General features: G+C 42.0%; 1 protein-coding gene across 1 annotated transcript in view; it reads left to right on the plus strand.

Annotated features, from left to right (window-relative positions):
• tafa4b (TAFA chemokine like family member 4b) overlaps window positions 1-24,688 on the plus strand; it is a 58,376-nt gene that overhangs the window by 3,983 nt on the left and 29,705 nt on the right. The window contains exons 2-3 of the mRNA XM_074615754.1: window positions 19,362-19,535; window positions 20,938-21,053. Coding sequence (XP_074471855.1) covers window positions 20,939-21,053 — 115 coding nt within the window. The 5' untranslated portion in view covers window positions 19,362-19,535; window position 20,938. The remainder of the gene's footprint in view (window positions 1-19,361; window positions 19,536-20,937; window positions 21,054-24,688) is intronic.

The following is a 24,688-nucleotide window of genomic DNA, read 5'->3' on the forward strand; positions in this document are numbered from 1 at the left end:
AGGGAGAAATAGACAGGCTATGTGTGAAATGACCTGTCTGTGTGTAAGTAATAGGAGGGACAAAGGTTGTGAATCTGTGTGTGCTTGTTCATGTGTGAGGGAGAGAAAACACTGAGGTGGTGGCGATGATGATGATGTGTGTGTAAAAGGCGTTCTGGATGATATGCTGGATGAATAAACCGGGATCAGGCATGTAGGACTGGTGAGGTGACAGCAGCGCGACAGATCTGAGATCACCTCCACACACACACACACACACACACTGGCATTAACAGATTGACTGTGATGAATGGATACTTCCCGACCGAGAGGAGGAGGAAGAGGAGGATGCCTCCTTTCATGTCATGGCCAGAAAGATGGAGAAAGGCCTCCCATTTGTAAATGACAGTGTCCTGGAGAGCTTTTCATCATGTGTGTGTGCAGTCAGAGAACATGAATTGGCGTCACGCAGAAGCAGTGGACAATAACGTCCTCACTCATCCTCGTGAAATCCAGTTCAGAGAAAATACACTCAGGGACTGATGGCTCTTCTCAAAAAGGAGATCCATGACGCTAATGGAGGAAAGAGGGATATTGGATCAATGATTGTGAGCGTGGCATGTCTCCGTTATCTCAACCACAAAACCACAGCTGGACAGAGGTCACGACCCTGGTAAAAAAAAAAAAGGGTAAAGTTCAGACGTTGCTGACAGGCCAGAGTGGAAACCTTTTTACAGTAACAGTGTGTTTAGGTTTCCATGAATAAAGGAAATCCCTGTCCACCTTTCAGACTCACACATATCCTCTCCCCTGTTGTGTCTATAGCTCAGCAGTCTTTGAGTGTGTTTAATAACTCAGGATACATCTATATAATGTAATCCACATGCATTACTAAATGTTTGAATCGTGATCGATGGCTTAATCTGTTGAAGTACTCGAGCTCAGAATGGTTTTAACTTTGGCGTAGTCGGCCTCAGACTATTTATTTAGTCAATACACTCCAGTTTGATCTTAATTTGAATAATTTTCTTAGCGTTTACAGCCCTAATTGAGCTGTTTTGACTGATAAATTGGCCGCTATAAGCTTATTTAAGCTATATTGGTATATGTCAGCTGATAATTGGCAACCTGCATTACAGAAATGCCACAATATGTTTGAGATAATTTAGACATAGTGTCTTCATTACCTAGTTTTTCTTCCAGAGAGCACATTTTTAAACTGTAAAATGTCCCGCTTAAAGGTGCAGTGTGTAGGATCTGGCAGCATCTAGCAGTGAAGTTGCAGATTGCAACCAACTGAAGCTTCTCCCGTGTGCCAAGTGTGTAGGAGAACTACAGTGGCCGACGCGAAAATGTGAATGGCTCTCTCTAGAGCCAGTTGTTGTAAGAGGAGCGTAGGTCATTTGGAGAATAGCAGAGCCAGTGTGTAGAGTGTGTGTGGTAAGTGAGTGGTGAAGCAAGAGAGAGAGAGCGTCGGTGAATGTGTGTGAGCAAACAAGTGAGCTACTGTAGTGGAGCAGAAGACAGAGTTAGTTTAGCTTCGAGAATATCAAGTGAATGTACAGCGGAAGTTGCAGTTTGTGCAGAAATAAATGCTGCAGCTCCTCAAGACCAACAGAGGTTTGCCGTGTCTTGTTTCCCGGCAGCTGAGTGGAGTGACGGGGGTTAACTCTGGAGCGAGTAGCCTAAGGTTATCGACTCCGGCTCAAGCAAGAAAAGTTAACACAATGTTTGGTTTTTCCATTCTGGGCTACTGTAGAACATGGCGGCCCGCTCCGTGAAGGACTCACTCTGTATGTAGATATAATCGGCTCATTAAGGTAACGAAAATACAACGATTCTTATTTTCAGGTGATTATACACTAAAGAAAACATACTTTCGCGTAATATTCCAACTTTTTTTCTCGTAAAGTTATGACTTTATTCTCGTAATATAATATAATATAATATAATATAATATAATATAATATAATATAATATAATATAATATAATATATATATAAAAATATTAAACTCGCGCTTAGGTAGCTGCCAGCTACGCTTCCGCCATTTTGGACTAAAAGCGACAACCGGAAGCCAGTAAAACGTCTGCCCTATAAATAGCCATACAAAAGTAAAACAAAATTATTTCTATTCTGTTGACATCTACCGAAATGGCCCGTGTTGAACAATGAAATATTATAATTATAACAAGTCCAAAAACACGGCTGTCAAAAAAACTCCAGAGTTTTGTCTCTTTGTTTTGGGTTGACCTGTCCAGCGCACATTATATTAAAATAATCTAGTCTCTCAGTCAAGGTTGAGTTACATCTCTGGACTAATGCAAGATGGAAAGCAATGGATTGACATGGATTATTGATATTAGACTAAATATTAGATTTAAAATGTTGATTAGCTGGGTATACTCTGCAACATGGATGCACATCTCTCAGTAAATGATAACCATCAATTATCCAGCCAAGTCATAGTATGAATAGTATTTTATATTAGTATATGTTTAAAAATAAATCTTGGGGAGCCAGTTGGAATGGGCCCGATGCGGCTGATACAATTAATAATAGTATTATCTAAAATGTACAGGTGCTATGCAACCATAGCCTATAGGCCTATAGACTTATGTTTACAGCCAAAGCTAATTGTATAATATTGTTATGACTGGACTAATTAACAGGCAGCAATTTACTATTATTATATAATTATTTTCTACAATTTGTTATTGTTAATCTTCACTTTCCATAAGATTCTATAGCAAATATTGTATTTAATAAATGTTTGTTTATACCTCATTCTGTATAGGTCTATTTATCTTATTGTCTTAAAGTCTTATTGGTCTTACGTGCCAGCAGCGGTCAGATTTTTTACACTTTTAGACGTGGTTTTTAGATGTAACTTCTTTAAGCTGTCATGTCTCAAATGACTCTTTATGGTGTTATTTATTTGTTGTACTGTGGATTTTTACATGTTGTGTACTGTGAATATCTATATAGTTGGTTGTCCATATGAGTTGATTTGGTGGATTTGGTGAGATTCCCCATTGGGCTTTAATAAAGCTTTCTAAACTAACTTATTCTTTGACTGACGGATGGAGCAATCTGTTTTAAAGGAGGGAAGGTTGTATTGAGAGCACTGGGGTGTCCGGTGCGACTGTGTTGCAAAGGTGTAACAGGCTTTGTACGGAACCGTTGCTGGACAAAAAACGCAGGCGAGCGGCCACATGACTCGAGAAATTAACTAATCTAAATAACTGTTAGCTAATGTTGGAGTGAATTGTATGTAGCCCCCATCACTGAGTAAGTCTCTTTCAGTTTACATGTATGTGTTTAGTAGGAGAAAGAGAGCACGCACATGCGTTGATATGAGTAAAGCAGATTTGGTTGAGGGCCCATTCACAGGGCCTTTTCAGGGGCCTTGTAACAACATATAAGGTCGTAGTTTACCCACATCACTGTACATATTAAGAAAAATGAACAAAAACATAGTTGATCCGATTCTTAAAGCGTTACAAAGTGTCCTGTAAGCAAAGGTGTGGTGAGGATTTTGGGCTTTACTGTCACACAGCAAGCATTTTGTAAGAGCGGTTACCAACCGGTCTGAACAGTGGAGGTCTCGTGTTGGAGCTCCACAGCTGTGTGTGTTCCTTGTCTTCCAATCTCTCCCCTCTGTGTCAGTCAGTCAATCAGTGACAGCGAGGCCTCGGTCTACTGTGTGGCGCCATCACACCATCCAGACCGTCTTTAATTCCATCTAACAGGTCCCGCTTTGACTGACAGCCCACCCTGCCACGTGGCTTCCCCCTGTCCACCCAGAGAAGACAGCGAAAGGCACAGCGAACCACGTTCAAATTTATGACTTGAGAGTAGCTGACAGATTGCGGCGGGTTAGTTGATTACTGTTCTTTAGGTGCCAAGTGCTTTTAAAGAGTCAGTCATGTACCGTTGAGGGATTATTTTTTAAACATCTGCTTGTAATTTTGGAGTAATTAATTTATGTTTCATTTTAGTCATTTTCAATTGGGAGAGAGTTTTGAGGACGTCGTAGCCCTTTTGTGAAAACTGAAAATAACACCACTTCACAAGCCTCAAGGTGATTTCTCCACCGCTCCGACTCACTTTGACCATGACAAATCTCCCAAAGTGATAGTAATGATTGTAATTGAACAGGCACAGTTCCTTCCCACAGTGCTCTATCTATCACCTTGGATGCAATCTGCTGCTTCCACTTTTGTGTGCGTGTGTGTGTGTATGTATTTGTGCGTGTCCGTCTCTGCGAGAGACAGTGCGTCCCTGTTCGCTCCCCTCTGGCAGCTGGCAGATGTGCTGGTAACCGTGAGCGACAGTGTTACTGTGTTTGTGGGATTATGAAAAGCTCCCAGCATGCTCTGCAGCGTGGGTCCGCTGTGAAGCCGTAGCGAGGATGCGGTGCGGTGGTGGTGGAGCCTGGGGCGGTCATCACAGCAGCCCTCAAACAACGCTGCGCCACATGAGGGGGGGGATTTAACCCCGTGGGATACAGAGCATGAAAGGGGAGGGAGAGAGGAGGGGGGGGGGGGGGGGGGGGGGGAGAAGGAAGGATGGGGAGGAGAGGAAGAAATAGAAAACAACAGAGAGAGGAACAGAGGAAGCCAGGGCCTAATGTGGGTGTTAGCTGAGCAGAGAGTTGGATTGAATGGATGTCTGAGAGAGAAGCTTCAACAGAGAGGAGTATGGGTAGTCAGGACTGAGGGGCAATCTGTCAGAGGAGTGTGTGTGTGTAAAAGTGTATGTCGATGCACACAGTTGATGTGTGTGTGTGCTCGAGGTGATGGCTTTGTAATGAAAACAGCAGGCAGCCAGTGGTCGAGGGTCCCTCTTGGTGGCTGACTGATGTCCGTCACCAGCGGACAATAGCCTCCCCTGGGGATGGCTGCTCGGATGAGGATGAATTGTTATTGTCTGTGTTTGTGTGTGTGTGTGTTTGTGTGTGTGTGAGAGTTTTTTTTACACGTATCATATCCACATTGAAATAACTGGGAATTGATGCTTTGCTATCAAGCAATATGTTTCAATTGGATTTGAATTAGGGACGTTAATAATTAACCGTTTAACCGTTAACCGTCATTAAGAATTTTAACCGATTAACGCTGTCGGTTAAACGGTTAAAATAAATATTAATAGTTGATTAATAAGCTGAGCAAAACTCAGAGGAGCGACTTCTCACTTAAAGGACGAAAGCTGGTCCACCTTAACAGCCCACGTTAACCGCCCACCTTAAGAGAGTCTGAGCTGGTGTTGCAAGATACAGGAAGTTGACTCCGGTCTTGAGTACGCTCTAGCGGAGGAGTTGTCGCCTCGTACCATTTATTCACCCACAAATAAACTGTACACACACACTGCTACACCTACGTTTACAGCTATAACGCCACCGACAAACCCACATTCACAGCCGCCACACACACGCGGTCTGTCGGACACTCGCTAAAGTTACACCGTGCTGACAGAGCGTTATGTGTGTGGCGGCGGCGAGCACGAAGCCACCGGCAATGCTCGAGCTGCTAACGTAGCACACACTGTTTGTCGGACAATCGCAAAAGTTACGCCGGGCAGACAACCTGCTAAACTAAACTAAATGTGCGGTGGAGACTTTTACTTTGAAAGTGGCTGCATGTCCGCGACACTACACCCAGCAGCGTGGCTGCTACAGTAACGCTCCCGGGCGGGTGAACTGGGGACTCAGTTGTCTGTCGTGCTCATACACTGCAGCTGGCGCACCGCTGCATGCGAGGCACAAATCTTGTCGGTTAACGGTTAATAATCGGTTAACGAGGGTCGGTAATCGGTTAAGAATTTTTTACAAAATTAGCATCCCTAATGGGAACATTTGTATGATAATGTTTTGGTGTCAGCTGCTCCTAATATCCGTGTATGATCCTTGTATGGAAGTGCTTTGTAAGAGAGTGTGTGTGGATGTGTGTGTGTGATAGAGAGGGTTAGAGGCCCTGCTTGTCTCGGGAGCAGAGTGATATGGTGTCATGCTCCGGAGACCCACAGACAAATTAATTCACTTATTGACACTGCTGACACGTCTCAGTGACTTTGTAAAATGAACAATTGATCAGGCTTCCTCTCTCTCTCTCCCCGCTCTCTGTCTTTGTCTCTCTCTCGACACTTCATTTTCCCGACCTCTCTCTCTCTCTCCTTTCCTCCCTCCTTCTCTGCCATTTCCCACTCTGACCAATCTCCAACTCCTTCATCTGTAGCTTTATTCCTTTCATCCTTTCCTCCTTTTTTCTACTTGTATCAAGCTCTCCCTTTCCTTTGGCTGGCCAATTGACAGGCGTGGCACGTACAGTAATTAATATAATTACGCGCAAGCTGGTCATTAGCAGCAGAGGGGACTGATATAATCAAGATGTCGGTTTGTGTGCATATATGAGTTTCTGTGCGTATACCGATGTGCAGAAAGAGTGTGTGTGTGTGTGTGTGAGAGAGGTTGTGAGAGAGCAGCTTCTTTATCTGTGTGTCCATTGATTTAAAGCTGTTGTGTGAAAGCGTCTCGAGGGCTGAGTGTTTGTCCAGCGCGGCTCTCTTGGCCAGAGGAGTAGCTACAACTACGGCGAGGCTCATAGAAAATCAAAGCAGGCTTCACTTCAAGGTTGTTTATTTTCCATTAATCATAATTTGGGCACAAAGCACAATGAACGGCCGCTGCTCTCGGGAGACTCACTGTCAGGGCTTCGGCCGTCTTTTATTTGGCTCCGGGCCGCCACTCGATACCGGCAGCCACAGAGGAAGGGTCCAGTCGAGGTTGGCGGTACACTGCCACAAACACAAACACACACACTTTGTTCTTATCTTCTTCTTATTCTTTGTACAGACAGGAGAAAGGAGCATTGACTGGGTGTGTAGAAATCATGTTTTATTACTTGGCTAAGTTGTGCTGTCTCCCTCCTGCCCTGCTGTGGTTCAACACTTCTCTGTACCTCTCCTACTTTTGATCCCTCTACAGCAGGGGTGCTCAAACTTTTTGGGGCCAGGGACCCCAGACACACCAACCCGACATCAAAGAACTAGCGACGATGAAGGCCGACTGTTGCGTCGCCTCACGTCGCCTTTGTCTTGGCTGACAAGTTGCACTTTAACACACTGCACTGACTACAGCCGACGGCCAGTTAGCAAGTACGTTCTGCACCTGCATGAGAGGATATAACCCTCCACACCAGCAGGCAGCGGTAGTCTGTATTCGTCATTCAAAAAGGGAAACCGGAAGACCGAGGACGGCAAATAATCACAGTCGTTGTGAAAATATCCGTGTATTGGAATGATCAGACGAGATGAAGATGAAAAATGAGAAGAGCCTTCTGTGTTTGCCCTCTTGACTTTAAATTGCTTTTTAAATGGCAAAGATGACAGTTTTGAAACTAATTAAATACTTAAATATTTATTGTTAAATGCAGAACACAGACGGGCAATGAGGCATAGCCTTTTTTTCAGCTGAGACACTTTTGTTGCATCTGGTTGCTATGATATTGATATATGACATACATTTTTAAACTCAGCAACCAGAAAAAAACACCCAGCGTACAGCACAGAATAGACGCTCAGCGCCTCGTCACGCTGCTGGCGTTAGTAGTGTAAATATGCGGCGCTCCCATTGCAAAGAATTCAAAAAAGAAAAACGTGAACATAGCGGTTGTGGCGGTTGCTTGCCATCACTGGCGGCTGGCTGGTCAATAGCTTTGTATTGCAATATTGCGGTTATTGCAACAGCCCTAGTAATGGACACAATATGCTTGTTTTATTGGTGCAAATGGAACCCATCTGTACATATGCACTTTTTAATGATACAGCACAATTTTATAATTTATAGCAAATGATTTCCCTGACACCGTGCCACAGACCACGCCATGAGAATCACTGCTCTACAGGTTGGGAAAGGAAGAAAAACTTGGGGTCAGTATGAGAACTTGTGAAAAGAACAGATGTCCACAGTGAGAGAAGGAATAGAGGGAAGATAAAGAAAGAAAAGAATGAAGCACACAAGGAGTTTCTTTCCCATTACCAGAAGATTGTCCTTCCGGTTACAAACATTCAGATAATGGAAACGCTAAATTTAGCATTTTTGTTCTCATAAATAATTACAGTCGCATAAATAAGAAAGTCTGGTATTGCTACTTTGGTACAGGTAACAAACAGTAAAGCCGGGATGTGAGAGGCAACTTTACATCTGCATTTATGCATGATAGTGTGGATAAGGTGTGGGCTGGTATGAAGTCATTGTAGCGGGAGACGTTGCAGTAGGCCTCTGAGGGAGGACGGCAGATCAGTGGTGGAGACAGAGAGCTTACTGAGTGAGCAGAACAGTACATAAAGATTGCGCTTCAGCGTTCTAAATCACAGTGTTTACTTTTCTTTTCTTTTTTATTTATCACAAAGGGGAGCTGCAGCCAGCAAGGATAAAAGAGGAGTAACAACAGGAGAAAGGCATCAATATTGCAGATATCTAGTTTGTCTGAGCGGAGAGGGGGGGGAAGAAAACCTGCCAAAATGTGTGTGGGTGTGTACAGCCATCTGAAAGTGTCTCCTTTACTTTCCACCTTTCCATCCATCTTCAGTCGCTGAGGGACACTGACTTTTAATGGCCCTTTATTGCTTTATTAGAGTGCGGCGGATTTACAGCCGGGGCCCTGCCTTTGTCTGTCAGCGGCTCTGAGGAGGGTTGTTTTGATCTATGCCGGCCCGATGCCGGCTGTCTGGGTTTTAAACGACTAACGTGTAAAGAGGAAACCTGGGACTGGGCCGCGGCCGCAGACTTGTTGTGTTAGCGAGCTAATGTTTATTAGCCTGTTAGTGTCTGTGCTTGTTTTCCCCTCTCCATAAAACAACTAACTGTCTACATCTATCTCTCTCCCTCCTCTGCTTTAGTGGGAGAGGTTGTTAAAGGACTTTAATTAGACTTGCTGGCAATGTGTGAGTGTGACAGGTACATTCAGCAAAACCTGAAACACAACTACTACTACTGTTAATCCCCCACGACAACGTAGTCGGGGTATTTAGCGCTCCGCTTAGGAACTTCAAATTTGGTATGATGGTTGACAGTGTGGTCTACTTTTCCTTTTGGGGGTTTGAAGTCCAGGGTGCCCAAATCTTTTGAAATTTTGGCCAAAAAATTCTATTTTTTTCGACTTCAATTTCGTTTCCGGAGTACAACTCGAAAACTATTTAACTTAGGAACTTCACATTTGGTATGATGGTTGATAGTGTGGTCTAGTTGTGCCTTTTGGGGGTTAGAAGTCCAGGGTGCCCAAGTTCAATTTTGTTTCCGGAGTTGAACTTGTTCCATTAGTTCCAAAAGGGCAAAACCTTTGGCCCTACTTTAATAAGGGTCAAGCAGTGAGCGAGGGATATGTGAGCCGTGCTCAGTTTTGCCTTGTTTGACAACAGCCGTAGATGGCGCTGCGGTAGCGATGCCGCCATTTTGGACTGAAAACACCGATGAGTCTGTGGCCATGGATGTATAAAGAGACGTCTGTAAATCAGAGGATAATTCAATAATAATAATAATAATTTAAATCATTATGTCCTAAAAGTTATAAAAAAAGCTGAATCTTGAGATTGCTCTCAAAATCTGTGTGCTGGATTTTTCTAACTTCCATTTATGTCCATCGCTCACTTTATGCTCCTCTGGGAAGCGGCCGGGCAAAATAGTTTAATAAATAAATAAGTACAGGTAAAATAGTTAAAATAGTATGTATATTAATAATATTTTTTTATTGTTCAACACAGGCCATTTTGGTAGAGACATAAAGTATGACAATATAATAGAAATCATTTTGTTTTACTTTTGTTAGGCACTTAGTAGGCGGACGTTTTACTGGGATCCGGTAGTCGCTTTCAGTCCAAAATGGCGGAAGCGTAGCTCTGCTGCTGGGCGCTGATGTTGCAATGGAACAAACAATTGAATTTCACTTCTTATCAATATACTTTCTTTGCTGTAGGTGTGTGTTTATGTGGAAATGTGTTTGTCAGTTCGCAGGTAGATAAGAAGTGTGAAATAGATGGGTATATGTCGGGTTTGCGATGTGAATGAGTCTGCTATTGTGTTTGTATGCGTAGACCAGCTGGAGAGGTGGGTCCAGACTCCCTGAAGTGAACGGTCGCCTGCTTCGACACATAAAACACACATTGGGACTCTGATCATTTCTGTCTTTTTATCCATGAAAGTGGGGGGAGGAGAAATAGGGTGAAAGAATAAGAGAGAGGAAGTGAGGAGTGCTAAGAACGAGTTTGTAGAGAGAGAATGAAAAGGAGGCACCAACATTTTCCGAACACACACAAACACACGTATATTTTGTGGTCACCGGATCCTGACACGATGGCTTGTGCAACAAGGTGGGATTTGGATTTAAGTGCAGGCCGATCAATTGAGCTGTAATGGTACCTTGGTGCCAAGGCCATTCTCTGAACTCCGCAGTCAATACCAGAGTCAGGTAATGGTCCTGAAGTCAGACTTTCACTCACGACTTTCTCTCCTCTAGTTCTCCCCGCCTGGCCATTTCACCAAACAGAGCGTCCTCCACTTTATTGCTCGTTGGTTTATTGGAGGAAACAATACAGTGGGGGAGGCGGTGGTACGGAGGGATGGCAGTAAACAGGTGCAATGTTATTGTGTCCCTCAGATGACTTCTGACCTTTTCCTATATAAAACAACTATAATAATCATATGTTATAAAATATACAATTGCTCTGGACCTTAAAGGATGAACACATTATAGTTTGAATCACACAATTATGGGCACTCACTTTCATACAGATTATTACTTGCTAGTTTAAAAGTACATATTTATAACATGTATTTCATAAACAAAACTATCATAATGCAACCAAACTACCATATGCAAAATATTGTAGCGTGTTATAAGTAAGGCTGCACAATTAATCGAATATTAATCGCGATCACGATTTTGGCTTCCCACAATTAAATTTACATGATCGACTGCGTTATTGATTGCAGCTGCAATCCAGAGCAGAAGAGTAATATACTGTATATTACTTGTTTGGAAAAACAAAAATGCACTGAATTGAGGTGTAGAAGAAGCTTATTTTAAGTCTTATTTTGATGCAAAAAATTGTTAAATAGCAGGAACGTAGCCTAGCACAATGTGAAAGTGAAAGCAGCAATTACTGTAACAATACACTGTGAATAAGGACCAGTCTTAATTTGATGCAAATTATTAGTAGTACATGAGTGGTAAGAAGTATCTAACTATGAAGCCAGGAATCTCTCTCTGTATGTCATTCACACATGCAGTGATGAATTTGGTGCAATTTGGACATGTGACGCGTTCAATATTAATAAACTTTAAATAAACAAGTGAACAGCGCTCTGTGCAGCAGCAGCAGGTACGGGGCTTCAGGGCTCTGTAGAAAGAGTCCAGCATGTCGTCAGTGGCTCATTGACTGCAGTTCACTTTACAACCAAACTCACGACTTCCCTGGAGTCAACACGAGCGGTTAGCCAACTGGAAGCAGAATCGAACCAGACTGTATTTCACCGGCGTGACCGTGAGTAAGAATTGGGTTGTTTTTTCTCCCGTGAGTCAGACTGTGTTTCCCCGCTGTCTGACTTTATAATAACTTGTAACACTAATAACGTTACCGCCAGTAAATGACCTCCTCTAATTAAATCTACTTTATAACTGCAGTGGTTATGTCAAAGCAAGTGACACTTCCACTAAGTGTATTTCACCGATGTTCCTGAATGCATTAGCCGCGACCTGGGGGCGGATTTAGTGATTTGAGGGCCCCAAGGGTAAACGCCGACGCCATCTTGCTTTATCTTTCACCCTCTAACTGTTAATGTTGGTATTGGCAGCGGTAGAAGAACTACTCAAAACTTTGTTTCTGAAGTAAAACTATTAACTATTGATTGTAAAACTATTAATACCGCACAGTAAAAGTCCAGCATTCAAATATTTACTTCAAGTGAAAGAGAGGTATTATCAGCATAATGTACTTTAATTAACTTAACGTGTGTTCAAGGTGGAGCTTTGAATTCTAATGTGATGCAGGATAGTTTAATGAATAATAATGCATCATATTTTAATTATGTTGTGTGAATAAAATCTGAATCTGCAACGTAACCAGTAACATTTCTCTGTCAGGTATTTTTTTAAGTGCTTTGGGCACCTTTTATAAGTTATTTTGATGTACAATGAGTTAGAATAGCAACATAATTAAATATATTCATCATATTTAAACATCATAATAAATCTATAGCTGTTTGGGGCCCTTTTATTTGGAAGCTGCAGGCAGTTCCCTACCTTGCAGAACTGTTAAGTCTGCCACCGGTGTTTTTTCCCCGTGAACCAGAGTGTATTTCACCGTGTTCCTGAGTAACCATGACTTGGTGTGTGATGCAACTATGTCATGGTGGGTGTATTGCTCAGGATCCAAGGAAGCGTAGTGTCGAGTGTGAAGTTGTTTGTATGAGCGGTTCTCGAGAAAGCTGCCAGCAGCAGAAACATTCTCATAAATAAAAAAATAAAATAATAATATAATAATTATTATTTAATTTAAACATATACAGTGTGTATCAGAGTACATACTGTACATTTCACAACTTGCATATTTCACATTTGTAGAATACTCTAATTCCATGTTGATGTAGAACTGAGGATAGTAGTACTTCACCGCCTAATGCCACAGTCGGAGGAGCTCCCATGCATGTTCTGACACAGTCTCACAGACAAACATGCCTGGTGATGTGTGAGAAAGAAATAAGATAAAACGGTGGGTTATGATTAGAAATTACAGTTGGGGGGTATTGACTTAGTAGCCTACAGAAAACAGTGAGAGCAGAGAGCAGAGATTTTCTTCTGCATACTGATAATAAAGGGAGGAGAGAGGGAGACACACTTGTACGGAGGCAAGGAGAAACAAACAAGAACCAGGAAAATAGCGGTCCGTGTTGGCTGAGCGTAAGGGCACAGAGAAATGTGGCTCTGGCTTCTGAGTACATACTGGTGTGTTAATTTAAGTTGGTGTGTGTCTCTGTGTGTGAGAGAGCATGCACACATCCCGCTCTATCTGCCCAGCGACCCAGAGGAAATGGCGAGGAGCAGCATGCTGTAATGGTTTAGAGTCGGAGGCAGACAAATATATAGAAGCAGAACATTACACACCCTAACTGAATGTTAATACTCTGCATATCGGCAGAAATCTGAAACGCTTCACATAAGATTCCATTGGGCTTTGTGCTTTCGCCCGTTTCATTTTCAATATCTTTCCGCCTTAGGGAGATGCACTTTGTTTTACACTGATATGCTTTTTGTCTGCTTGGTCTTGTCTGTGTCTGGGCACGGAGAATCAGCATACTGAGATACTGGTGTGATGCTTGTGTGATATCCAGTTCCTCTGCTTTTCTATTTTTTCACACATGCAAACTGGAGTTCGACCAAACCCCATGTGACAAAACCCATATGGAAATTAAAATATTTGTTCCTGTATCTGAAGTTCATACATTTATTTAACTTTATTTCATTTTGTATTGAATGTGAATAGTTTTAAATTTCAAATAATACCTGTCAGTGTAGAAAAAAAATCTTTAGGAGGATAATAATAATCTTTATTGTCCACAAAAAGGAAATTTGCCTTCGGCTTCACAGGTTGGTTAAAACACATCATAGTAAATCACAATACATACAATAAATAGCACAACATGCACAGTACAGACAACAATAATAGACATGGTCCCAGTGTGAATGGTGTTTATGAATTTAGTAAAGTTATTGCATTTGGTATGGAAGACTTTTTGTAAATATTCTTGGTTGCTTTATGAATTCTTTTACAAAGAAGATGAACGGGATCAGACACAAATTGTCTGGCTTTTGGTTTTGCCTTTGTTTTATATATACAACCCAGTTGTTTTTCCTCTTTCCCAATAATTTTACTGGCCATGTTTGAGATTCTGGTTAGCCCCCCAGGTGCCCATACCATGTACACATATTAAAAGTTAAGACACTTTCAACAGGACTTTTGGAGACAGTCTCTAAGATGTTCTTGCTTATATCATATGAGTCTAATTTCCTAATTAGATACATGCGCTGAATTGCTTTTTTAAAGATGTATTCCACATTTACCTTATCGTATTAGAAGAAATTTCAGGACACAAAATTGACTACATTTACATGCAGAAAATATTCAGTTTTTTGCCCTTATTCGAAAAAAGGCAATATTCCTACTAAGCTGTTTAGATGGCTTGTGAAAATGAATATTCCACAAATATTTACGATTACATGCAGCCGTGAATACTCCGATTAACGTAACCGGTGGCGGACTTGTTTGACCATGTGAACGCAGCTTCCCTCTTTCATTCCTTCAACCACCTTCTTGAAAAACCTGTTGATATCCAAGTCTTTCATAATGTTTAAAAGTAGGCAGGTTTCTCCTTCTGACCAGAAATGTGGGCTTTTCTTTTGGGCATGCATCTCTGCAAACTGTCAGCTGGTTGGTTTGTGTACAACACACAGAGCTGGCTGCAAACAGGCAAGAGGCCGTGTCGCAAACTGTCGTAAAAACCCCAATTGAGATGCATATTACGAATGCGCTGTATACATTTCCAAAGAATGGTCCTAAAACCTGAATAATATCAGCATATCCCACATGTCTTAATCGGAAAATGCTCCATTCAGAATAAGGCCTAATTAAGAATATCCAAATGAAATATGTTGTTTACATGACCCGTATCAAATTCAGAAAATTGTTCTATTTGGAATAATAGTGCATGTAAACATTCTCATTGAAGAATTCATTGTAAAGCATTACTAAACTGAATTACTGAAAATAAATAAATTTGATGTACTGTGAAAATTAAATTGGTTGACAGGCTGTTTTTCTGTAACTGTGGTCAGGTAGAAGCGTCACACTCAGAACAACGACCCAGCTGGCAGTATGTGACAATAGCTGATGTTTTGGTTCAATGAATCAGCCAGCCAATATATCAGTCTAACTTCAAAGCTCATTCAGAAAATGAGAGAGTGTGAGAAAGACAAAATAAAAAAAGATTAAAGGACTACGGTGTCGCTTACATCCCACAGTGTAAAAGTATTGGACAGATAAACAGTATAGGATGTTTTTTCCTTAGAGCTGTACCAGTAATAATGCCTTAAACGAAGCACAAGAGGAAGAACAGGGTCATTAAAATTTAAAAGAGTTGATCCTAATGACTCTCATTAGGATAAATATGCTCAGTTAAGCAGTCATTTTTTCCTGCTCATTTAGATTTTTGTTATTTCAAGTTCTTAGCAGTGAAATATGAGCAATGAGAAAGCTCAGGGAGTCATCTAAGCGTTTTTGTAGAGCACAGCATCATGCAAAGTATCGATAGACTGTATAAAATATGGACCTAGACTCCGTGACGTCACCCGTAGGTTTCTGAAGAGCCGTTGTGAAGCTCAAAGTGGGTGGCTCCGGATGTTGCCATTTTGGCAGAGACGACGTAGCCTAACTCCAGACTAATCCGAAAATGGGCAAAGGGGTGCATCGTCGGTGGAGCTGAGGCGACGCAGCAGAGCAGACAACTAGCAGCCAGCGACCTGGTACGGCACCCACCTGTCACTCAAAGTGCCCACCCCTCAATTTTGCCTAACTTTAAGCCTTAATATAATTTAAAAGGGTGAGTTATATAAAAATTCACCCCTGTGCAGTTGACATGAACGGGAATATTAGCTATAAAGACCAAAACAGTTTTTTGTACCAGGCTGTAAAAATATTTATTTCTGTTAACATGGGGGGTCTTTGGGGATTGACTCGCTTTTCGAGCCAGCCTGCAGAACTACAGTTTTTGTCACTTTTGCGTTGGCTTCATTTCTCAACACCGGAAGTTGCTGCTTGGAAGTATCATACATTTCAATGCAGTATTTTCCCTTTTTTTTTTTTACCTAGACACTGACCAAAATGTTAAAATATTGACCTATTCATGTGCAAGACAAAAGGTCACCAAAGCCATCATCCTGAAGAGCGTGAATGACCTTAAGAAATATGACAATTTGGCCAACAGTTGTTGAGAAATCTTGCTCCAACATCGTCATCATCCTGAGGCGGCCAGTGAGGTTAAATCAATCATAGTTTGATAACACGACTATCTTGTCAAACAATCTGAAACAGACTTTTTACAAATACATATATCATTCCTGTTTTTGCCATCAAGTCTGATAAACGGCACTTTAGGAAATGCAATTACTCCAATTAGAGATAATGCATCGATTCAAGAAAGATAAACCAGAGATATCCACAAGAGACGAACGCTTTTAAGCACTAAACAGGCGACACAGAGGTTATCAAGTAATGGTGCAGTTTCTATTCTTTGCAAGAACTTCCTGTACGGACAACGCTGTCTCAACGGTGTTTTATTTTTGATGCATAGGATACATGTTTCCTGATGTGACAGATAAGGTCGCAGAGGTTTTACGTATAAGTATCATTTTGCAAATTCATGCGTCGTGTATGTTTGTGGGTGTGCGTGTGTGCTCGCAGAGTGCTGGCAGGCGATGCTGTTTGGATGCAGGGCACACAGATATATTTGTGGCCGAGGTGGGATTGTCTCATTGCATGTCAATGAGCGCCCCCGTGTCACTCCTGTGTGATTACTGCAAGGAATGACACAAACCAGCCCTTCAGCCCACGGAGACACACAGAAAGAGAGATGGGGTGGCGACTGGGTGATATAGGAGGAGGGATAATTTTAGAAAGAGCGAGACTTGATGTTTTCAGATAATCTTGAGCATATCTGTGCTCTGTTTGTTAATGTGTGTGTGTCCTTACTGCTGCCAAATCCGGCGACTCCTCACAGCCGTGATGACCAGCTGAGCCCCACACACACACACACACCTCTGCTTCCTTCAACATAATGCCTCCAGGGACACTCAAGACTTTTTTGGTAACATGAATGTTTTGTGTGAGATTGTGTCATCATGCACATCAGCACAGATTGTTTTTATCCTATTTATCACCGTGTTATATGGCCACAATCTGTGTGTTTGCGTGTGTGAGACCCAGTAGAGGTGACAGCGTCGCTGTGACTGATGGGACGTTTTGTCCCTGAAGTCCTGATGAGACTGAGCTGCATCTGGAGACCACACATACACGCACACACACACTCACACACATGCACCATTGTGCTCTTTTAATGAGTGTATCAGAGAACAAAGCTGATAAAAATGCGTGCCGTGGCCCAGCCTTTAAAAAGAGAATAAGAAATGGGCTACAGTGCTGCCATGCAGCATGCCTAATCACACTGCACACGCATCACATGCACCTTGCATACTTCCACATACTGTACTGGAATGAAACACACACACATTATACATGCTACACACAAACAAACAAACAAACAAACAAACACCCAGATGCAAATTCCAAATGTGCCAATTATACTATATTGTACGTGTCAATGTGGATACAGCTCTTCGCTCCACTGTACAGGATGGCTTTGACATCTGCATTTGCATTCCTCTTCCTCTGCAGGAGAACATACACAAGAGGCACACAGAATACACAATCAAACACATCCCCTACTTATTGCAGTGTGTGTGTGTGTCTGTGCAACATAACATAACATAATATATGATCCAGTATAGGGATGCAAAGATCCGACTTTTTCAGTCCCGATAGCGATACCTGAGCTCTGGGTATTGGTGGATACAAAGTTGACACCAGTGTTTAATTAATAAGCTGTATGTCTCACTGTGTAGAAGTGACTGGGGTCATTCTTTTATGTGTAAGGCAACATCAGGCTTGACTTAAACATTGCTTTCCTAACTTTGGAAAACAAAATGTAACAAATGAATACATAGATATAAATTTTGAATTGTTATTTATTAAATAATAAATTGTACACCAGCAACGCGGCAAAAAAAAATCTAAATTAACAGGAATTACAATTCAGGTGTAAAGTTTTTTAATGCAGCAACAAATTGGTCAAAACTTATACAGGAATTAAAATTACAGTATATAATGTATATAGTATATAAAAATAGAATTGAGTTGAATAGATCAGCCCCATTGTCACAATACCTAATCCAGCTATTTGAGTCAGTATCGGCCCGATATCAGATCCGGTATCGGTGCATCCCTAATCCAGTATATGTTTAAATTATTTTTTTTTACATTTCCCCACTGCTCCTAAAACTCTTCCTTTTGTCCACTCTCCATTCTCTGCCCTCTCATTATCTCTCCTTAGGATGTCTTTCTCTCTGGCCTGTGTCACCCCTTGATGTTGTCTTAGAAGGTTATTTATCTTTGTTAATAGACCAAAACAGTACCCATTAACCTCACTCTCACTGCCCTGCTAGTTTCTCACTTATGTAGAAACATGCTTGTTCCTGAGGCATCTCCTCTCGATCGCTGACTCGTTGGTGGCACATGCTGTGGGTTTGTTCCCCACCAGGGGGCAGTGGCACTACACTGATGGCTCAGTGGAGGCATCAGTGTGCTGCCTCGGATGGAGCCGCTGACACATTCCCAGGAAGTTTCTGAGCTGCATATCAATGAGTCATGATGAATAATGAAGGTTCGAAGAGGAGAACATTTTGTTATTAATGTGAATCTGTTGTCTTTCATTTAGATTGCGGAGTTAGTCCCTTTGCAAAGAGAGGTGTGTTGACACACTCTTATGGCTGCTTGGTAATTTACTCTGTATGTATGTGTGTGTGTGAGTGAGAGTGTGTGTGTAGAAGTGCACACACACCACAAGCTGTCACTCAGCTGTAATTAGGGAGAGCCTCTCCTGCTGTCCTCCGACACTGTTTGAATTTACCTGGCAAACACTGTGCAAATGTACTGTGTGTGTGTGTGTGTGTGTGTGTGTGTGTGTGTGTGTGTGTGTGTGAGTGTGTGAGTGTGTGTGTAGAACGTCAACTTGTGTTTACGGCTTGTTTGATCATCTGATTTTCTGCTGGTGAATGTTTCAGCTCGGAGGCTATTCTGCAGGTTATTCTTATGTACACCCGTTTTGGATTCAATTTAAGTTTATTGTGTTATGTACACTGTTTTAGTGTGTCTGTGTGTGTGTGTGTGTGTGTGTGTGTATGCTCGTGACAGAGTATAAGGGTGTGTGTGTGTGTGTGTGAGAGAGAGAGAGAGAGAGAGCTGTGTGTGATCTAGAGTGGGGATCACATTCAGCCTGGGGGTAGGTGAACCTATTGTAAACAATGGATCTAACAGAATCTAGGCCTTCACATCTCTACGTGTGTGTGTGTGTGTGTGTGTGTGTGTTGTGTGAGTGTGTGCGTGTGTTTGTGTGTGCGTGTGTGTATAGACCTTCATACAAGGCCATTGGAGGCCACTGAGGAACCCCAGGGCAGGCTGGCCTCTCTGACCGAGTGTCTTTGTACCTCCTCTCTCCAGGGGCTTCTTCTGTTTGAGGTGAGGAAGAGGAGAAGCAGGAGGAAGAGGAAGAAGAAGAGGAGGAGGAGGAGGGTCGGCTGAGGTGTGAGTGAATGCAGCCATGGCCTGTACACCCTGTCCATAGAGGAGCTACTGAGTGGAAGACAGATCAAAGAAGACAGAGACGACCAACAGGTGAGAGGAGACGACATCCTGCGCAGATGGGAAAAAAACAAAAACAAGAAAAAACATCTAGTGCTTCAAATAATTATTATTTTCATTATCAATTAATCAGCCTGTTTTTTTTAAATTAAATGATTCATATTGAGTCCATTACAATAAATGCTCACCACAAGTTCAGATGACATCTTCAAATTGCTTGTTTTAACCAACAGTGTAAAACCCAAAGATAAATAATCTGCATGGATATAAAACAGGAAAGCAGCACATTTTCGACATTTTCGAACCTCGAACCAGCAATTCTGCTTGAAAAATGACTTAAATTATTAATCCATTATCACAATTTTTGTTTAATAATTTAGTCGATCAAATAAATCCATTAATCAACTAGTCGTTTCAGCAATAACAACATCCAGCTGAAACGATTAGCCGATCAACAGAAAAATAATCAGCAGCTATTTTGATAGTGGTATTTGGTTGTTTGTTATTTTTTTTTGCCAAAAATGCAAACTTTTCCTTTGTTCTAGATGCTCAAATGTGAAAGTTTGCTGCTCTTCTTTGTCGTACATCATAGTTAAAAGATAACTTCTGTATTTTTCAACCTATCAGTGGCAAAAACACGCACTTTTAGTGGACGTAAACTGACGGTACCAGGTTGCCCCAAATGATTACATTACAGCTCGTTTAGCGGCTGACAGCTGCAGCGTTGTCCCTCAATACTGGACCAATTTCAAAAAGTGTCCCTATTAGTCACTTAGACACAACAACATGGACAAAATCGGGTCCAGGTTGAAAAATACCTAAGTTACCCTTTAACGGAATATCTTTTAGTTTTGGACAGTTAGTGGGACAAAGCAACTTAAACACGTCACCTTGGACTCTGGGAAAATGATGTGATGGATAATTTTCACTATTTTTTAAACATTTTAAATACAAATGATTAATCAAGAAAATATTTAACAGAATGATCAATGGTGAAAATAATGATTAGTCGCAGCCCTAATCCTCGTATTATTATTTCTGAGCCGAGCCTCATGTTTCTCTGTAACCTGTCATGACTCATAAAGTCGACTTTTTTTGTAATTGTCTGCTACCAGAAGAAAATTGGCAGAGTTAATCCTAATGTGATACTAATAGGCATAAAAGGATGCTGGTAGCATACTATAGTGAGTTAGCTACACTCACACATTATGTGTGTCTGTGCTGGAGGAATATTTTGTTCTTGAGGTTGTCATTTTTTTTCCCTTTGACCTTTGCCAGCTCGCCTCTTATATTGTTTCTGCTTGTTTGAAAAGCAATATGTTTTGTTTGCTGTGCTCTTCTGCTTTTTGTGTGTGTGTGGGGGGGGTCTAACCTCTTCTCATGCCCTCTTCCTACTCCTCTCTTTGTCCCTCTCTGTCCTCTGTACCTCTCTCAGGATGAAACTGTGGGGGAGGTCAGCTTGGCCTGTGCAGGTGGCCTTCCTCGTTGCCTTGGTGATGCTCTGCGTTGACCCGGTGTCCGCTGGCAGCCGTAACCACCGGGGACCGACAGGTACACCAGGTCTTGCTCTGAACCCCCCTTCCAACACCACAAGAGGTTAATTACACTGTCACCGCAAAGGTACAACACATGTTCCCTGAGCCCGTCGCTCCTGGAGGACGGGGAGGGAGCCTGAGCGGGTACAGTTTGCTCTGTCCCTCAGTATGACAAAATGTAATCTAGACGAGACCTCGTTTTGGGCTTTGGATGCAAACACAACCTTGTTTGAATGGTCGAGTCCATTCAGATACAAATGGCACTTAAGCTGTCAACAGCTGTCAACACAAATAGATCAGTGTGGGTGTGATCTGATCTCTTCAGAGTGTTTGCAGACATCCAGCAGTTCAGGGCTGTTTGTTCTCAAGCTGTCTGATTCTTTGGGGTTTAAGGTTGCTATAAAATAGGGTGTATAGAAGAAGCCATGTAGGCTCATGACTTCTAATCCTCAGGCTCCTAATTGTCAGCACCTACATTAATATGCATAGCTCTGTGTTACCCCCTTTAACCAAAGCACCACTTCACTTATTCCCTGAGAAAAAAAAAGATAGAAACCCATAGCCAACGCTGACTTAATGTAGGCCCACAAGCTAAATCTACTCTCTAGCCTTAATTTCCATAAGTCATGGAGACAAGCTTCCACCGAACCAAAAAATGACCAACACAGTCTTATTAATATTTCATCGGGGCCGGCTGCAGGGACAGTTGTGCTGAGTCACAGCATCTTGCGCCTCGACTTGTTGGCGACAACCTCCCGAGTCACCTCCTCCTCCTCCTTCCTCACACTTAATTATGACAATTTCCTTAATTATCTCTTGGTCTCTGCGCTCTCACTGCTCGTGTTTTGCAAGGTGACCTTTATGTGCCACAGAAATGCTACCAGCATCCAGTCCGTGCAGTGAGTGATGGTATTAGTTTCCCTTTTGACGGAGGAGGAGGCAGCCTGCTTACGGCAGGGACACTACTAATTGCAGGCCCCGTGTATTGTGAAGGTCAGCGTGGGTGCTCGCCCCCTTCTTATTTCACTCTCGCTGTGAAACAAGATGACTCGCTCCCAAACCGACTGGTGCTTTATATTAGAGGGTTTACTCTAATTGGTGGAAGTTTAGGACTTGTGAATACAACGTGGCGCACACACACAGCGGTTTGAGGCTGAGAAATAATTGGCTGTACGTTATGACTGCTAGATACATTTTCTTCTTAAGTGTTTTTACTGCTGTTTTGTCGGCAGGTCAGTGAGGCATTTGTGTCATTTTGTGGTGATGTACCATTTGCTGCCACATGGTGGCTCTAGAGGTCAAAAAATGCTCCTCTAGAAATATGTATTTTATTTCTTCATCTTAGTCATTCTCAGAGGCAATCTGTCATTTTACAGAAAACTCACGTCAAAAAAACAAATCTATAATGGGACTGGATGGAATGAATGTCAACTAACCATGCAGACCCAATATGACTGACAGCTGTCACTTTAAATAGATGTGGAAAAAAAATAACATCTGCTTTCCTTTTATTTTCTGGCAGCACTCTCACGGGAATAAAATATATAGAATGAGCCACCAAAATGTGTTCCTGCTCACAGCTGTGACGTCTTTGTTTTCAGCACATGGCAGGTAAACTAGTTCATGCCAATTCTAGTTGTGTTTCATCTTGACCTGCAGTTGGCAAGTACCGGATACATCTTAAAAAATATATATGTAAATAAAAACTTAACTTAAAATGACACGTTCTGAGGAACCTCACAGGAAAGAGCTTTCCTCTCTCCAGATCTTAACTCTGAAACATTCAGCACAGAAAAATTATCAACTATTCATTACTCATCCTGCCATTTCCATAGTTATCCCTCTCACCAATACGTCAAGGCTGTGTAGAAAAATATGAAACCTATTGACAAACAACACACCATAAGATCTTTAATGCCATTCATTTAACCGCTTACTGTATTTCTTTACAATTACACAGCAGCAGATCACACAATAAATTGCATTCCAGGAGCTTTCAAGGTAACGCAACACAAACAAGTATGCACTCCAACATTATGTGTGGTTTCTTATATAATAGTGCTCTTACAACTCTGAGCAACATTCAAACTTTGTTTAGACAGTGAAATCGTCTCCCATGCTCTTTTTCTTTTCTTGTTTGAATGCTTGAAATTTGATTATCCGAGACCAGCGGTTCATTCAACAAGCTTGCACAAGTGTGAAAAACTAGTATTGTATTTTTTCACACCTCGTCATAGCATGCGTAGCAAACCAAACACATTTTCTTTTGGCTTCCAGGACCAATTGCTAGTAGGTTGTAGATTATAAATGAGATCTTAAATTCCCAGAAAGATGCATGTCTTCATGAATTCATGAAATGTTAGTTAGTGGGCCCTCCTGTGCTCTCTTTGGCTCATGTGAGGAACAACCAAGACGTTCTCATCCCAACTCGTCACATACTGTATGTCAGTATGTCACTTTGTCAGACCCCTCGGCGTCCCTCTTTCCGTCGCACTAAACGCGTGCTTAACAATCTCTTGGGGTCGCTTTTCGGTCACAGTAAACACATGTTTAAAGCTGCAGTGGATAGAAATGGAGCAAATATGGTTTAAAAGTTATTTTTATAAAACGGTCACTATATCCTGACAGTAGTGCATGAGACAAGTAATCTGAAAAAAAAAATCATGTGCCTCTGTGTCCTCCGGTGTCCTCCGGTGTCCTCCGGTGTCCTCCGGTGTCCTCCGGTGTCCTCCGGTGCTCCTAATGGCATCTGCAAGATTTTACAGACCGGAGGAAAACAACCAATCAGAGCCGAGCTGGAGCCTGCCGTCTCTGAGCAGCTGTCAATCACTCTCAAACTCCGACCAATCGGTCAAACTAGGCAGCGCTGATCAAATATGAATCAATATTCTGTTACTGTAATGCCTATTTCTCACCTCAAATGTTTTCAGAAACACCTTGTTGTGTACTGTTTAGCTGTAAGAAGGGGAAAGTTTGTGACTGGCAGCCATGTTGAGAACAGTTGAGGAAATACCAAGCACTGCCCACCAGCCGGAGCAAACTTTCTCATTTTACAGCTAAACAGTACACTACAAGATGTTTCTGAAAACATTTGAGGTGAGAAATAAGCATTACAGTAACAGAATATTGATTCATATTTGATCAGCGCTGCCTAGTTTGACCGTTTGATCGGAGTTCACGAGTGATTGACAGCTGCCTCCGTTGAATGAACAGCCAATAGGAAGGCTCTCTCTCTCTCTCTGAAATGACCTGTGATTGGCCAAAGTCTCCTGTCACAGGCTAGATTTTTTTAATGTCTGTCTCACAGAACACTTGAATTACAATATGCTGAAAAGTTATTATTGAATTTTTGCCCAATGATGCCAAAAACATTCTGCCTACTGCAGGTTTAATGTTGTGAATTGAACAAAAATTGGGTTTACATTGTAGTTAATTGAAAGCCCGGTGCGTCTCCTAACGCAACGAAAGGGTGCCGTGTGTGACGGTATTGAATGCGGATGGCCGTGACAAAGCGTCGGTATTTGACGCCCTGGGAATGAGAACGGGCTGGAACAACATACCGGTCTCTTTCTGCACAAAAAGAGCTACTCTCGTACTCATGTGCACTTTAAATACAAGCTTTTTGTAGACACAACTGTGTGCATGTGCATC

This window comes from Sebastes fasciatus, chromosome 1 (assembly GCF_043250625.1).
Source record: "Sebastes fasciatus isolate fSebFas1 chromosome 1, fSebFas1.pri, whole genome shotgun sequence".
Lineage (NCBI taxonomy): Eukaryota > Metazoa > Chordata > Actinopteri > Perciformes > Sebastidae > Sebastes > Sebastes fasciatus.